At 40.2% G+C, this 17,272-nt stretch overlaps 2 protein-coding genes across 6 annotated transcripts in view; one reads left to right on the forward strand and one right to left on the reverse strand.

Moving 5' to 3' along the window:
- The window catches only part of LOC113014875 (uncharacterized), a 51,673-nt gene extending 47,641 nt beyond the window's left edge, over positions 1–4,032 (reverse strand). For 2 of the 4 annotated variants that reach the window (XM_080296173.1, XM_080296174.1), the window contains exon 1: positions 2,999–3,119. In XM_080296173.1, coding sequence (XP_080152299.1) covers positions 2,999–3,068 — 70 coding nt within the window. In that variant the 5' untranslated portion in view covers positions 3,069–3,119. Of the gene's footprint in view, positions 1–2,984; positions 3,135–3,875 lie in introns of those variants that run through there. The other 2 variants (XR_013904590.1, XR_003271025.2) reach the window with 2 other exon arrangements.
- Positions 1–13,253, forward strand: part of vps50 (VPS50 EARP/GARPII complex subunit) — a 123,819-nt gene extending 110,566 nt beyond the window's left edge. For both annotated transcript variants that reach the window (XM_026156666.2, XM_026156667.2), the window contains 3 exons: positions 3,024–3,145; positions 11,489–11,678; positions 11,787–13,253. In XM_026156666.2, coding sequence (XP_026012451.1) covers positions 3,024–3,145; positions 11,489–11,678; positions 11,787–11,906 — 432 coding nt within the window. In that variant the 3' untranslated portion in view covers positions 11,907–13,253. The remainder of the gene's footprint in view (positions 1–3,023; positions 3,146–11,488; positions 11,679–11,786) is intronic.
- Positions 13,254–17,272: the final 4,019 nt, after the last annotated feature.

A 17,272-nucleotide genomic window follows, 5' to 3' on the forward strand; every position in this document is an offset into this window, starting at 1 on the left:
TGAGCTAGGTCCTTTAAAGCTTTTGGTATGATGGCTTTATGAGTGTAGCTCACATTAACATAGACTGATGGATGCTTGAAGTCCCTAAAATATTTGGACAGCAGATTTGAAGCTCCTGTAGAAACCACAGTGTTGCAGGTAGGGGACTGAGATTTTGTTTAGAGCCTCTCATAAACAACCTGCATCATATTCTTTAAAACAGTCTAAATCCAATTAAGGGTTATGCACATATTAACGCTTAAATGTTGAAGCAGCTTTTACTCACATTTCATAAAGATCTCATGCAAATACCTCATTAGGGTTTCTGCATCATTCATATCTTTAAGACCCTTGACTTAGCAAGGTGAATATAAATGATTCTGAGACTACTTGGTGCCCTTTTTAAAACCCTTTATTCCTTTTTTGTGCATTTTATAGCAAAGAAAAGTCCACAAAGATCTCAGTGCTTATTACTTTTCCCAAACAGATACCGTGTCCTCTCAGTGTCACGCAATATCCACGCTACACAAAAATAGAACACAAAGCAGCTGTATTAGATTTACTTTTATCTAGCAGGCATCCCTCCCCCTCCACACATTGTGTCTTTGTTGCACTCATAAAAAAAAAAGTGTTATCCTTCTGCCATCAGTACACTAAGCATTAGCTCTTATTCTTTTAAAGTCTGAAACTGTGAAGGTCATTGTTCTCCTCCTTGACTCAAAGTTAATTCAGGGACCTTTAATATCAATTATTTGGGATGGGGGTGAATAATTTATTATATGGGTGAGCTGTTAAGAGCCAAATGCAGATCTCTCCTGAAGTTTTCTGCTTTGTTAAAGACATCTGAGCTCACTGCTCCCAGAAGTATTTTTAGAATGAGAAAGTTTCTTCTAAATGTGTGTCTTTATTCATGCTGGCTACTTATTCTTTTATAAACTTGCATGGCGGGGTAAAGGACACATTTTTCCTGCTTCTGACACTAAGAGAAAGAAAGGTGCGAGGGGCTCGCTGCGGTGCAGAGCCATAAACAGAGCAGCATCAAGCAGAGGCAAAATCATACATAACAGATGGCTGATGGCTGAACTGCTTAGTGACTCGGACAGACGTGGACAGACATCGTATACGCGTGTAGTTTTCCATCAGGTGCTAATAGCCACCCCCGTCATCGTGTCAAGACGGTCATAATGCATGCGGGTTGTGTTACGTGATTGAAATAAGTGGTGCTGAGTTTTGTTGTAGCGCGCACACAGCAATATTTTATTCATGAATTCAGGTTGATCCCCAGCATTCAACAATGGCGCTCATTTGCATATAAAGTGGCAAAGACATGCCGAAGCCTCAGAATGACTTCATTGACAAAATGCTTGAGTCAGAGTCTATTGTGAGGCTGTGAATGAGTAACATTTCATTTCAGGGTGTAAAATGAATGGGAACATGCATTAAGGTTCACGTTAATTTTTTTTCTATAATGATGCAATTTAAAAATGTAATTTAATACTTGCATATTTTATGAATTTATTTACAATCTTAATCTGCATGTGTCATATTTACATACTTACCTAGGTACTGCAGTTTGTTTTTGGAAGGCAGTAACAGAAAATGAATCAGAATAACATTTTAGATTTAGATTTAGATTTAGATTTTAGATGTAGCTTGTATTCACCTTGGGATGCTGTCAGACCGGAGTACAGTATTCACCGGCGCCCAAATGATTTGTTTTTGCGCATGATTTGTGGCTCAACAGCTTCATACATGCAGCCCCCGCGCTCTTCACTACTGTACGTCAGCATGCTTTGCTTCCATCAGTGCAGACGGCAGAATTATTACTTAGCTCTGTTAGAGTTTCAGGAAAGTAACCCACACATCCTGCCGGCTGCTTACACTGGTGGAAAAAAACAATAATTTAGCCGAGATTGATCTGATTTACTTATAATCACTATTTTGGATGTATAATTTAAGCTAAATGGTTTAAAGGAAAACCCAAATGCTGTTTCTTGAGGCAGCGTGTAAGAGAGAATCAAAGGAAATCCTTAAAGTGTTGTTCATGACAACTTTTTGTTTTGTTTACGTCTTCCAGTTAGAATCCAACAAGGTCATTACATCTCAGTTCATCAGGTCATTTTAAGGGATAAAGATAGTGACGCTTTTTTTTCTCGTGTCATTGTGTTGAGGGGCCATTTCAGAAATCTACTATCTGGAAAACTAGTTGAGCGAGGCCCTTCAAAGTTTTTGGTATTATGCTCTCTGGAGTGCATGCAGATCAAGTTAACATAGAAGGACAGATACTTGGAAGTCCCGTAATTATTTGTAAGTCTGATCTCTGACAGCAGATTTGGAGGTTTCTAGAAACCAAAGTTTGCAGGTAGGGGACAAATGTTTAGCTTATTAAAAAACAAGCTGCATCATATCCTTTAACAGTCTAAATCAGGTGAATAGTTTCACACACGTTAAAGCTTAAATATGAAAAAGAAACATACTTTCATCTAACTTCAGTGTGATACCAAATCCAAGTCATCTTTTTTAGAAAGGGCAAGCTTCTGTTTATTTTATATTCAAAATGTATGATGGATTTTTGAAATGCACAAGTAGATGCACAATAGAAGAACAAGAATGCAAGAAAAATGTCTAAAACTTTCATCTCTTCAGTTTTGTTTGTGTTTATTGTAGAAACAGTAGAGACCTAAAATTCTGCATAATCCATATTAAGACGTTATTTTCTTTTTCTGGCTAATCTGTGATGGTTAGGTGGAAGCGTTTGGCTGAATAATGTAGTGTCCATATTGAGATTTTTGTGTTTAGACCTAATTGTAGCTGTAGTAATATAGAAATATAGGAATCTGTTAATTAAAATGCTTTTTTTAATGAGCCGCATGTTGTTGATATGAAAGTTATGGTACTTTTTAGCGAAATATGACCAATTGTATAAAATATTTTCCTGACCACATATACTTTTTTTTGGTAAAAGACCAGCGATTTGTTTTTCTGCTGCATCGTGTTGTACTCACGGGAATGTGTTCACCTTTTCTTTCTCCCCGCCTCATCAGGAGTTTGAGCAATTTAACAAGCGGCTGGGTGAAGTTTCCAGACATGTGCGCATCCCCCTGCCTGTGTCCAACGTCCTCTGGGAACACTGCATCCGTTTGGCCAACAGGACTCTTGTTGAGGGGTAAGAAAGTGTATGCAGTGAGTTATTGTTAAACCTTAAATATAAAAAACACAAGCTGTTTTTGTACATAATGTTTCCCCCCTCCACCATCTGCATGGAGCACCGACTCAAAGCCGTGCGTCACACACTTGGTGTCTGTCTGTGAGTCATTTGCTGCTTTATGAAAAGGCTGTTGTCTATTATCATACTGCTATGGGCTGCTCACAGAAAAAATAACCTATAACAGTGGCAGCGACAGTTTAGAGAAGTCTGTCACTCAGTTTCTCTACTTTAACATGAGCAAGAGATTCATACGAAGACTCGCTATTCCCTCCAGCAAAAAGCACTACAGGCTGTTTGCCACTGGCAGCAACCATCTCCTCAAATCTACTGAAACAAGTGCACATCCCAGTTTGAGTCGGGCTGCCATCTGCCCGAGAGAAATTGGGCTTTTTTTTGTCTCTCTGCACAAATATCATACCATACCAAACAGATACTGAGTCCACTAAAACTGTGGAAAAACTGTAATTAAGAAATACATCTTAAAATCAGTGAATAAAACACCTACAATAAAACCTCGGTTAAAGGAAAGTCATTTTAATGAAAACAGTTTTAAGTAAGATACATCTTTGTTCATCAAATATTTTGAAATATGAGCAAAGCAGCACAAATTTCCGTGAAATAAGGATCAGGCAGAATCAATACCTGAACTTTAAATGAACCCGTTGTGCTTAGATGTGTATCCACCCACCTCCTACGATCCGCATCATGCCTTTCCTAAAGCCAGGAAAAATCCGGGTATGAAAGACTTCTTTAGGATATACAGGTGAATGCAAAGCAGTCGAAGTAAATGCTGTATGCTACTGAACTACAAGGAGGAAAGAAGTGTAAAGCAAAATGTTCAGATTGCTCAATCTTCGTGTTAGACTTTTGAACTATTTGTATGAGTTGTGTAACCAGGCTAGGTACCACACAGTTCTGCTTTTAAACCACTGCATTTAGAAAAAAACACTGAAGCATTCGTCATCCATCCATGCCCCAATTTTTCTCATTAGTTTTCATTAGTTTGTGCACTACAGGCAACCGTTGACAATAAAACACATATCTTATGCTTCTCTGTCTGACAATCCAATGGACGGGTCTGGGTTTGGTGGTTGCCACGAGAACAGTACTTGTCTGATTGCATTGTGCCAAGCGTCAAGTTTGGTGGAGGGGGGATTATGGTGTGGGGTTGTTTTTCAGGAGTTGGGCTCGGCCCCTTAGTTCCAGTGAAAGGAACTCTTAATGCTTCAGCACAAGAAGATATTTTGGACAATTTTATGCTCCCAACTTTGTGGGAACAGTTTGTTTACGACCCCTTCCTGCTCCAACACGACTGCGCACCAGTGCACAAAGCGAGATCCATAAAGAGACATGGATGAGGGAGTTTGGTGTAGAAGAACTTGACTGGCCTGCACAGAGTCCTCACCTCAACCTGAGGGAACACTTTTAAGATGAGTTGGATTGGAGCCTGCGAGCCAAGCCATGTCGTCCAACATCAGTGTCTGACCTCACCGATGCGCTTCTGGAAGAGTAGTGAAAAATTCCCATAAATACTCCTAAACCTTCTCAGCAGAGTTTAAGCTGTTATAGCTAACAAATGGTGGGCTGACATTATATTAAGTCCTACGGATTAAAGGATGGGATGTCATTCAAGTTCATGTGTGTGAACCCAGAAGAGTGAATGCCTTTGGCAACGTAGTGTGTGATACACTTGGCATTAAAGGGTTAAAACTGAGGTTCATCAATCTCTGCTGACTTTTTTTACTGTTATTACAACCTTGTCCTTCTGGATGCAAACCAAGTATAAACATCTTTGGGTTTGTTGGAATTTCTTTTGAGATGTCACGCTGAATCTGGAACAGTTTTCCTTTAACCTCGGTGCTTTTTACTGTCTTTTCTGCTTAAAACGGATCTTTTTACTCTCAGGTTACAGTCATTAATAGTGCCACTCAATTTGTGTTATGAGCTGAGCTATTGCCTCAATGATTTGAGGCTCACACTTCTCAAAAGAATGACTCTTTCTTTATTTATTTCTCTCTGTGTTTGCTCCCCAGTTTAAACATCTGCATGTCATAAATTTAAAACGAAAATTCTTCCCAAAGCGTGTTGTGAAAGCAGCAGGAAGAGCAGAGAAATTGACCTGCCGTCCATAAAACTGTGTCTGGTTCCTTCTGAGATATTCCCTGAGAAAAACCACTCGACGACGCTGCCCTCGCCTCCTCTATTCATGTTGGCAGTCGCATCTCTGCAGCCTCACCAAATACCCATCAGGGGATTACCTGACACAGGCCACTCACACAAACCGCAGAATGCTCTTGACACATCTCTTGTAATGCGTTTTACCACTTTTGCCCTTGCAAGGGAGCGATATAGGTTGTGATAGGTGACAGATTGTCAGGGTTTTGGGTTTTTTGTTTTTGTTTTTTCTCAGCACCTCCACTGTCGCTTTTCTCAGGCTCATGCGCGGAGCATATGTGTGAAGTATGTTTTTAGATGGATGGTGCGATAAATCCCTCTGATCGGACAGATTGGGTGCACAGCAGCATCGAGTCACGCCGACTGGACGGTGACGAAGCGAGAAATAAGCAGCTGACAATCATCGTGAAGTTCCACACATTTTATCGGAAATATGAAAGGACTGCGACTGACGTCAAAGTTATCCCAGGTTACAAATTCAAAGCAGGTTACGCTGAACCGTGTTGAAGCCAGGGTACGCAGTTCGGACTGAAAACAAGTCCTTGCTCTAAGTGGCTTTGTTCTTTCCAAGTGTTTTAAATAAGAGGGAGAACATCGACTGCGAGGCATAGGTGGATGCCTCGGCCTCAAACACAAAGAGAAGGGAACATGTTTACTTCCCTACACGTTTGCTGAGCGCTCTTCCTCTTGTTGCGTAAGAGAACTTTTGAACCCTTTCCAATGAGCAAATGGCCCATTACGACTGCAATGCTTGGCAAATTTAAGCTGCTGTTGCTGACCGCCTGCCTGGTTCTCCCAGTACACCCTCCAAACACACATCTCCCAACCCTCTGGCACAACGAGATAGAGCGGTCATATTTATTTGTTTGTACTCCGACCGCCCTAGTCTGTTATTAATTTTCTCTGTCCAGCGCTTGTCCTTGTCTCCTCAGAGACTCGCAAAAACCGCTCCGTTAGCATTCTGAGCCACAGCTCAAACACTCGCCACCAAAAACTCTGGCAGCTTTGACAAGAAAAAGAGAGGGAGAACGACAATGATGATGAGAGAGAGAGAGACGGGGAAGGTGAGGGGAGAAAATGGAAACGAGAGAGAGAAAAGCTGAAGTGTGAGACGGGGAGAGTTTGCAAAGTGCAGATGTGTTGTGTGGAGTGTTAATGTACTGGAGATGTCACAGTCCGACCTGCCAGTGCGCAACAGTGCTCGCTGCCAAACACATGGAACACAAGCAGACACACACAATGAAATGCATGTGTACTCTGGCCCACACACATGTACCAACACCACAGGCTGTGTGGAATAACCCGATTTAGTGTAATACTGAAGGGAAATAAAAAAGAGCCCGAATGCAAACACCCTTAAATACACATACAAGAAAATGCTGTAAAAACACACGTGTGTAACAGCTGGAACTCTAAACAGGTTTCGGTCAAACTTGATTCCAGAATTAAACATACAGTGGGGCAAAAAAGTATTTAGTCAGCCACCGATTGTGCAAGTTCCCCCACTTAAAATGATGACAGAGGTCAGTAATTTGCACCAGAGGTACACTTCAACTGTGAGAGACAGAATGTGAAAAAAAAATCCATGAATTCACATGGTAGGATTTGTAAAGAATTTATTCGTAAATTAGGGTGGAAAATAAGTATTTGGTCACCTCAAACAAGGAAAATCTCTGGCTCTCACAGACCTGTAACGTCTTCTGTAAGAAGCTTTTCTGTCCCCCACTCGTTACCTGTATGAATGGCACCTGTTTGAACTCATCATCTGTATAAAAGACACCTGTCCACAGCCTCAAACAGTCAGACTCCAAACTCCGCCATGGCCAAGACCAAAGAGCTTTCGAAGGACACCAGGAAAAGTATTGTAGACCTGCACCAGACTGGGAAGAGTGAATCTACAATAGGCAAGCAGCTTGGTGTGAAAAAAATCAACTGTGGGAGCAATCATCAGAAAATGGAAGACATACAAGACCACTGATAATCTCCCTCGATCTGGGGCTCCACGCAAGATCTCATCCCGTGGGGTCAAAATGATCATGAGAACGGTGAGCAAAGATCCCAGAACCACACGGGGGGACCTGGTGAATGACCTGCAGAGAGCTGGGACCAAAGTAACAAAGGTCACCATCAGTAACACACTACAACGGCAGGGAATCAAATCCCGCAGTGCCAGACGTGTTCCGCTGCTGAAGCCAGTGCATGTCCAGGCCCGTCTGAAGTTTGCCAGAGAGCACATGGATGATACAGCAGAGGATTGGGAGAATGTCACGTGGTCAGATGAAACCAAAGTAGAACTTTTTGGTATAAACTCAACTCGTCGTGTTTGGAGGAAGAAGAATACTGAGTTGCATCCCAAGAACACCATACCTACTGTGAAGCATGGGGGTGGAAACATCATGCTATGGGGCTGTTTTTCTGCCAAGGGGACAGGACGACTGATCCGTGTTAAGGACAGAATGAATGGGGCCATGTATCGTGAGATTTTGAGCCAAAACCTCCTTCCATCAGTGAGAACTTGGAAGACCCAACCTCGTTTCATCTTCAAACGTGACAATGATCCAAAACACACCGCCCGGGCAACAAAGGAGTGGCTCCGTAAGAAGCATTTGAAAGTCCTGGAGTGGCCTAGCCAGTCTCCAGACCTCAACCCCATAGAAAATCTGTGGCGGGAGTTGAAAGTCCGTGTTGCTCGGCGACAGCCCCAAAACATCACTGCTCTCGAGAAGATCTGCATGGAGGAATGGGCCAAAATACCAGCTACTGTGTGTGCAAACCTGGTAAAGACCTATAGTAAACGTTTGACCTCTGTTATTGCCAACAAAGGTTATGTTACAAAGTATTGAGTTGTATTTTTGTTATTGACCAAATACTTATTTTCCACCCTGATTTACGAATAAATTCTTTACAAATCCTACCATGTGGATTCATGGATTTTTTTTCACATTCTGTCTCTCACAGTTGAAGTGTACCTCTGGTGCAAATTACTGACCTCTGTCATCATTTTAGGTGGGGGAACTTGCACAATCGGTGGCTGACTAAATACCTTTTTGCCCCACTGTATACACTAAATATATTCATCCAAATCCACAAATATAAAGCAAAATATCGAAGTAATCCTACGTAAATAAGTAAATAAGAATTATTACTAATATTAAGTAGTATAGTAAGTATTTTAATAAGACAACAGCACATTCTGCAGTAAAATCGTAACCAAATAAAACCATTGAATTTAAGATGACGTGACTTGGATTGTCACAAGATCAGACTTACTATATGACACTTTGGTAAGAGAATATCATCTCAGTTAATTAACAGGAATTAATATTTCAGATATCTATTCATATTAATGTACAGAATTCACCTGCTTGCTGCCACTACTGCACATTCACCCAGTGTATATACTATATGTGTGTATATATATATATATATATAATGTTCTTCCTCTACACCCCCCCCCAATTTTTGCACATGTCGAGGAGCGTGTCAGGCTACATTTCACTGTGTGTTATACTTGTATAACTATGCATGTGACAAATAATAAAGAACCTTGAACCTTGAACCTATTTGGTATTTTTCTGAGAGATTTACCGAATTTATGTGAATAAGTACTAATTTTATTTTACTGCAATTTTTTTACATTTGGAGGAAAATAATGAATGGTTGTGATGTCAGTATTGATCAGAATAATCGGGATTGTCATTTTAGCCATAATCGTGCAGCGCTAGCATTGACGTGGTCCCAGCCACGCACACCTGTGCCATAACGTGCCTCCACCATGTTTGACAGATGATGTGATAAGCTTCAGATCTTGAGTTGTTTCTTTCCTCCTTCATATTTTTCTCGTCCCATCATTCTAGTACAAGTTGATTTTTTTTCATCTGCCAAAAGATTTTTTGCCAGAACCTTTCAGGCTCTTGTACGTGTTTTCTGGTAAAATATGATCTGGACTTCCTGCTCTTTAGTGTCACCAAGACTTTGTACCAGCACCTCTGTGTTTACATTCAGGATGGCATCTCTTGATTGTAGAGTTTATCAGCGATAAACATCGAGATTTCCTTTTTGACTTTGCTACATATTTTGAAGCATTTTTTCTTAACCATGGAAAGAATTCTGTGATCATCCGCTGTAGTTGTCTCATGTGGTCTTCCAGGCCTTCGGATCTCAAATTGAGAGTTGAGAGTGACCAGCTGCCAAATAATTAAACACTTGGAAACATCTCCACATCTTATCTGTCCAGTTTCAGTTTCAGGGATGTGTTCAAATACAGCCCAATTTGTTGTTATTCAGTTCAATTTAGTTTCAGTTATAAGGTGCCAATTCACAACAACTGTTGCCTTAGGGCGTAATAACTTAAACTCCCCTTACTATCAGTGTAAAGAAGTTGAACTACACATTTAAAACCTGATATATCTTAATATAAGGGGGGGAAAAGCACAACTTTAACTGTACGTCTCAGGTTTTCTACTTGATAGAGAAAAGCTGCTATAGTAAATTTAAAAGCATCACTCTTTGGAGTTAAATTCAAAGACATAAATGTGTAAAATTACGGAAAAGGTTTTGATAGCTGATTGCCCAGACTGTCTTTTAATTAGAAAAGAGAAAGTTTTTTAATTCACAACAATTTTCTTTTCTTACTGAATTTCCTCCCTAAAATTTCTAAAGTAGATATTAAAAAGACAGAAACTTTGGTCATCCAATTGTTTTTCTGTTGCTTAATTACTTTGATGTAGTATGAATGTAGCAAAAGCTGTAAAATGCAAGAAAATATAGTCTAAAAATTATGACCTCCTTCCCAAAACCATAGAGTGGGTCCTGATTTGGACTCTTTGCCAGGCCAAATCTGGCCCCGGGGCCTTATGTTTGACACCCTGGGCTAATTTGTCATAGAATAGAGGGAAGAGGCCTCAGCAGAACTTGAAAACTAACTTTCAAGTTCCTGGAAATTAAGAACTGTATGTATTTTTTTATTTTATTTTTTTAAAAAGGCTGTAATTCCTAAATGGGGGTGCACAGAGGCAAAATTGCAAAACATGTCTCATGTCCAGTACTACACAGAACTACTACAGTAACTGTGTAGTAATGATTTTGTCATTTTGTATTCCGTTTCCCTTTTTTGGCAATTGGACTGCACACTTTAAACACTGGAGTAGAGAGATGGCTTCTCTGAAACCATTACTGTGCAAAAGTTTGCAAAGATATTTACAGTGTTATCATTGTGTCTTTTTATAATTTATTTTCTCGCTTAAATATAAATAAAAATCTTTAGTGTTGAAGTATTGTGACACACTCCATCGTGCAACTGTTGTTTTCATAGAGGTTTTGACTTGTAGCAACAAAACCTGCTGACCACAAATCACACTTCCATCATATAAACTGAATGACTCATTATGCATTTGTACAAGGATGTAATTTATATACTTTTTACAATCCCGTAAATTTTCTCGTTTTATTCCCTTTATTAAACATATTACACTTTTCTTATAAACGGATTAAAAATGTTAAACTTTACCATGTAACTACAGAAGCTTCATTTACTTTTCTGCTGGGGTTTATTTTGACTTTTTGAGTTTTAATACCCTCGAAGAATTTGACTTTTTTTTAAAAAGCTGGAGCACAAATTTCCAAATGAAATATACCCAGGGGTATAAAGAAATATTTTTTTATTACAAATCTGTCTTGCAAGCCTGATGGAATGAATATATATATATATATATATATATATATATATATATATATATATATATATATATATATATATATATATATATACACACACACACACATATACACACAGAGTACTGGGCATTTTCACTTTGCTAGGTACATTGTGACTTCATTATGCACTCAGAGCACTTAAGAAAGGCAGATTTTGTCTGACATTTGGTGATCTGTGCTTGGAGATGTCTGAAGAAGTGCAGAATGTCTGAGCATTGTGATATTTGGCTGGAGAATTTAAGTGTGGAAAATATGTGATGTTAAACATAACCCTTAGGTCACATGCATGCGAGCGACCACTGGGAATGACTTCCAGAATTTACTTGTGTTTCAGTCGTTACTTACCTCTACCTGAGCACTCAGGGCAATGCTAATGTCCTTCTCCGTCTGCTCCTCTGTCCTCCTCTGTAGCTACGCTAATGTAAAGAAATGCAGCAATGAGGGCCGGGCCCTGATGCAGCTGGATTTTCAGCAGTTCCTGATGAAGCTGGAGAAGCTGACTGATCTGCGCCCCATCCCTGATAAGGAGTTTGTTGAAACCTACATTAAGGCCTATTACCTGACTGAAAATGATATGGAGCAGTTCATCAAGAATCACAGGGTGAGACAGTGACACAGGCTGGTGGTTATAGCAAGTTACTCCATTTCTGTTAAAACAGCGAGACCGTGTGTTTGATTTTTCTGACCGACTCGTTGTGTTTCTTTGCAGGAGTACTCCATGAAGCAGCTAGCCAACTTGGTGAACGTTTGTCTCGGCTCACATATAAACAAAAAGGCTCGCCAGAAACTTCTGGCAGCCATCGATGACATTGACAGACCCAAGAGATAGACCAATGCACAGAGAGAAGCCCAAACATACTATCCATCCCACAGAGATGAACCCTCCAAGAGTGTAGCTCAGCGTTGAATGTCTTCATTTTCAAGTCTAAAAGGTGCATTTAGCAAGCTGGAAATAAGTAGCAGAGCTATTGCGCACTAGCTCTAATACTGTACATTATCTGCTAATTGCTAATTATGTGCTAATCTAGTCTTCATATGGTAAAAAATAATTAACTCCTGCTTGCTTGAACGCACCTTTTGATTTGCCGATATACATAAATACTAAACCTCTGTTTACTTCCAAGCATGTTGCAGGCATTCTATGCATATACGGACCAGAATGCATGCCCTCATGTTTTCTTACAACATGACGTTTTTCTGCAACCGCAACAGCTTACGTTTCTTTGAAGATCCCGAGTTTGTTTGTCTGCTGCTCACTGTGTAATGCGGTGTGTCCGTTTAGCACTCGACTGCTTGTGGCTTTCCACCCTCCGCAAAAAAAGCCAGTGAACATGTGCGAGTGGCTAAATCTGACTCTTAATGTTGTTACGCTTTCCCACGAGAACATTTTAAAACGCCTTTACTGTCTGAATGTGTTAACTGAAGTCAGTGGTTCTGGGTTATTGTTGACCTTAATCGTTCACTGTAACTTATTGCAGGCAATACGCTCGCTGTAGATGATTTCACTTCGGGGTATTTGCTGCGTCAGACTGGATTCTCTGCTTGGTCGTTTAGTTAGTTATGTCCATGAATTAGATGAATCTAAATGAATGATGATTCTGAAAGTAATATAAATTGCTGTAGTTAGCATTTGTTTGATTGGATTATATCTGCACCAGCTGCATTTATTTATCTGCCATCTGTCATATCCTTTTTTTTTTCTTTTTTTTTTTTGGACGAGCAGTAGAATTTGGCTCATTTTTATCTAAATTTGATAGGCTCCGATAGTTTAACCTGAACGGACTTGCAGAGATGTTTGTAACCGTAACTTCCTCTGGAGAAAAACAAACAAACAAAGGTTTTGCTTCACCTTTGTATATATTTTGTGTGCAACTATTCCAAGAAGAATACTGTAAATGTGAATGTTTGAGCAATGTCTGTATTTATTTCTTGCTTCGTGTCTTATTTGGGGTTTTTTTTTATATGATATAACTGCTGGAAGTGTACTGTAATATATCACCTCTCAGTATGTTGTGACGTATCACCTGAAGCATAAACAAATATTTAAAACTGTCATATTATGTGAAGGGTCAAGTGCACTATAATAAATAAAAAAAAATCAATAAAAATCATTAATCGGTGTTGGAATTTTAGGTTGAACCACAATGATTCTAACGCAATAAACACACTAAAGGTCGATGCCAGTTGTGGTGTTTTTCCTGCTCGTTTCATCCTATTTGGTGTCATGCTCATAATTCCCAACCTTTCCAATCTCTGTACCGCAGCAGTTTTAGTAGATTAACTGTTGCTTTAATCAGAATATATGAGTGCTGCCTTTGAGCAGTGCTGCTGTCCATTCTAATGATGTTTTAGTCAGCCAGGAGCAGGACGCTGTCAGACTAATTAATGTGGTTTCCTGTGTGGTTACAAGCCCACAGCCTTCCTTTTCAGGGGAGACTACTGATTAGGCTGAGCAGATCTACCCATAACAATGATGAGTCATTGCTTCCTATTGTATTAGAGTTCAAACTTTTTGCTTTGCCTGTCATCAGTTCGTGGTGGGTTTTGATATAAAAGACATCAATGTTCTAATAATAATGAAACCTGGAGGCTGAAAGTACAGGCATTTAATTCTTAACAGAGCTAAATGCTGTGGGTGGATGTGCGTGTGTGTGTCCATACAGAAGAGAAGCCCTTAAGCAGCATCCAAGTGAACAAGGTGAACACTTAGCAACTCTTCATCAAGCTGGCGGTCTTCCAGGCATGGCATAGTTCTGAAACTGATTGCGCAGTGATGAAGTTTTCACAGTTTTGGCTCACCCTCGCAATAGGTTTGAAATGAAGAGAGCATGATGTCATTGAAGTGCAGACTTTCAGCTTTAATTCAATGTAGGGAAATGCATTTAATGAGTGTTGTGAAATGAAAATGTGTGAAAGTGATGAAATAATAACAGGATTCCTCTTTTGTGCTGATTTGCTAGCTCTTCGCTGTAGCCAGTGCCAGTCCTTCACGGATATTCCTGCCTTTAGTCTTGAGTAAGTGAAATGTGTCTTGGTTGGATTAAGATCGGCTCAGTGATTCAGCCATTACAGAATTTTTTCCACTTCCTGACCTTCAGCTTTCAGACGCTCCTGTGTTGGTATTGCAATATGTTTTGGGTCATTGTCTTATCTGTGCAATAAAGCATCTTCAAGTAAACGCTGCTGCGTTTGGCTGAAAGTTTACCCGCGTGCACTTCAGGATTCATCGAGCTGTGCTAGCGATACGCTACTTCCACACCAGTGTTTTACAGGTGATGTATGATTTTCATTTAAAATTGATGCTGGCGGCTCAGAGAAACTATGAAAAGTCTGTCACTGTCCAAACATTTCCAGATCCAACTGTACACTAGATGTCATCTGTATAATCTTGCCATGTCACCCAAACATTCAACAGGGAGAGAGCAAACTATCACTTCTCCTGGTGTAGCCGCGGCTATCAGCAACATGCTGGTTCTCTACAAGCATCAATCCCCCCTGCCTTTACTGATTTAGTGTTCAACCACTGAGCAGTGCAAAACAAAGTAATGACCCAGTAAAAAAAATATCCTCAAAATGATTAAATACGATTAAGCATTTTTAAATAATTAATCCAATTAGTGCAGAATTACTGATATGATTTTAATATTAGTAATTACTCAACGGGTCTCAGCGTGTTAGATGATAGATGAAGTTCGTGAATGCACAATTAGAATAAGGCTGAACAAGTATGGTTTGTCTGGAAGGATTCCCAGGAGGCTGTTTCTTCTCATGCAAGAACAAGGCAGCACAGCTTGGGTTTGCAAAGCTACATCACAACAAACCACAAGACCTCTGTAACAGTGTGCTTTGCGCAGATGTGACAAAAGTGGAGATGTTTGCCCATAATGCACAGCGTCACACTTGGCGAGCTCCAAACACCTCATATCCACCATCAGGCACGGCGGTGGTAGGATGATGATTTGGGCTCGTTTTGCAGCCACAGGACCCGGGCACCGTGCAGTCCCTGAGTCGGCCATGGACTCCTCTGTATATCAAAGTGTTCTAGAGTCAAATGTGAGGACATTTGTCCAACAGCTAAAGCTCGGCTAAAATTGTGTCATGCAACAGGACAATGATCAGAAGCACAGAAGCAAATCTAAAGCAGAATGGCTGAAAAAGAAAAGAAACAAGATGTTGCAGTGACCCAGTCAAAGCCCACTGGAATCTTCTAGCTGCTGTTAAAGCACAATTGTAAAGAAGAGTAAGACTGAAAGTCTCCACATAGATGTGAGAGACTGATAAAGTCATACACGAGACTATTACTTTAACTTGTTGAAGTAATGGCTAAAGGTTGTTCTGCTATTAAATCACATGGAGGTGTCTACATACCTTTGGACAACTTTATTTATTTTTTAGATTTTCCATTGTGTGAAATCTCTCTGGAACATTAAATGAATTTACCTCGAGGACATCATGTCACACAATTCATGATTTGATTTAATTCATCATCCTCGCATAATATTACTCTTGTAAAAAAAGACTAATAACAAACATCACAAACATGCAGAAATGCAGACTGATTGGTTTTATCAGTTAGCCATGAGGAACATTATAATGAGTTTCAAACGTGAGGAAAGAGGGATGAAGGAGAGAAGGAGTCCGAATCAAGGTGAGGTGGGGGAAAAGGGGAGATGAGGTTGGAAGTGTGCAAGGATAGATGAGAGAAGAGGGGATGAGGAAACTGGGAGATTTGTTTCTGTTGCCAATCTAGATGCAGCTCATGTTCTTGGCTTTCTTCTCCTGCTCTTTTCTGCTGCGTCTTTGCTGCTTTTTCTTACCTTTACAGCTGTTTGAGTGCTTTTTCAATCTTTTCCTCTGTCAGTTCAGTGTCTGCCATTTTTGAATTCATTTCCATCCTTTCCACCTTCTTCTCTTCTAATGCTTTCTGGACTTCCAACAATTCCCCTTTATGCATTTTCAGGTCCATTTTTTGTTAGTTATTAAAGAAAACGTGCCCACATTCCCCATGCATGGACAAGTAAAATTATGCTGGTGAGGCTGAGGGCTTGTTGTAGCCTGCTGTTTGGGTGTGCAGCTAGAAAAAAACTGGTGGACTACTGGAGGTTAAAGCAGCCAACTAGTCACCTGCAGTTTACTGGCTTGAATCTCCGAATTCGAGCCAGTACATCTGAGATGTTTGTAAAGAACCCCTGACAAAAATTAAGGATAAGAAACAAGACATTTGTGACCCTGCACAGTTATCTTCCTTTAACCAGGAGGGCAGGGGTCCTCCTTTATTTCCTGCATTCTTTACCCACCAAGTGTACTTTATCAATCTTTGGGTTTAACAGCTTAGCAGTGGGTTCCAAACTTTCTGTACTCTCATGTTACAGTTATTTTACCAAGTCTGATTAACATTATTTTAAAATGAGAAAAACAGCAATTACACCAATTTCAGCCTCTCAGACTTCAGAAAACATGTCCTAATATAGGATGTCCACCTTTTTTTCCTTCTGACTTCTCCATCAGTGAAATAAATCATAACAGTGATGTGTGTGTGTGTGTGTGTGTGTGTGTGTGTGTGTGTGTGTGTGTGTGTGTGTGTGTGTGTGTGTGTGTGTGTGTGTGTGTGTGTGTGTGTGTGTGGCAGAGATAATTACTTTTAGCACAAAATATTCAGCATGGGTGTGAGCCGATCCTTCAGAGGCAACTTTCAGTCTACAGCTATGATTCACACGGACAGCTCAACTTTAGCAGCTAGAGTAATACTACTAATTACAAAATTATAAGAGTAATTACACTAATTAATCTAAATAAATATTCTTGGGCCACATAAGGAGTTTCTGTTATTATATATCTATATATTGTTTTTGCATCAGTGGTATTTGGCCCTTGGGTTTTCTTGCTCAGGTTCCCTCGCCTTCGCGCCCTCCTCTAACGCTCTGATTCACGACTCTCTTCACGCCACTGTTCCCACCGTCCTTGCGCGACACTTCAGGGTGCCCGATTGGACCGTCCCATGATGCCATGACCCATTTACCCTTTTAGATAAAAGATCACACTCCCCTTTACTCCTGAGTGTCTGCCACTCTGCCAAATTCCACGAGCCAGCCCTTTTAGAAATCAATATCATTGACCTACATGGCCTCTGTTCCCCCACCGTCTGCTGATATGCATTCACACAGACTTCATTCATGTCTATTCATACACGTTTGA

Source organism: Astatotilapia calliptera, chromosome 22 (genome assembly GCF_964374335.1).
Source record: "Astatotilapia calliptera chromosome 22, fAstCal68.1, whole genome shotgun sequence".
Lineage (NCBI taxonomy): Eukaryota > Metazoa > Chordata > Actinopteri > Cichliformes > Cichlidae > Astatotilapia > Astatotilapia calliptera.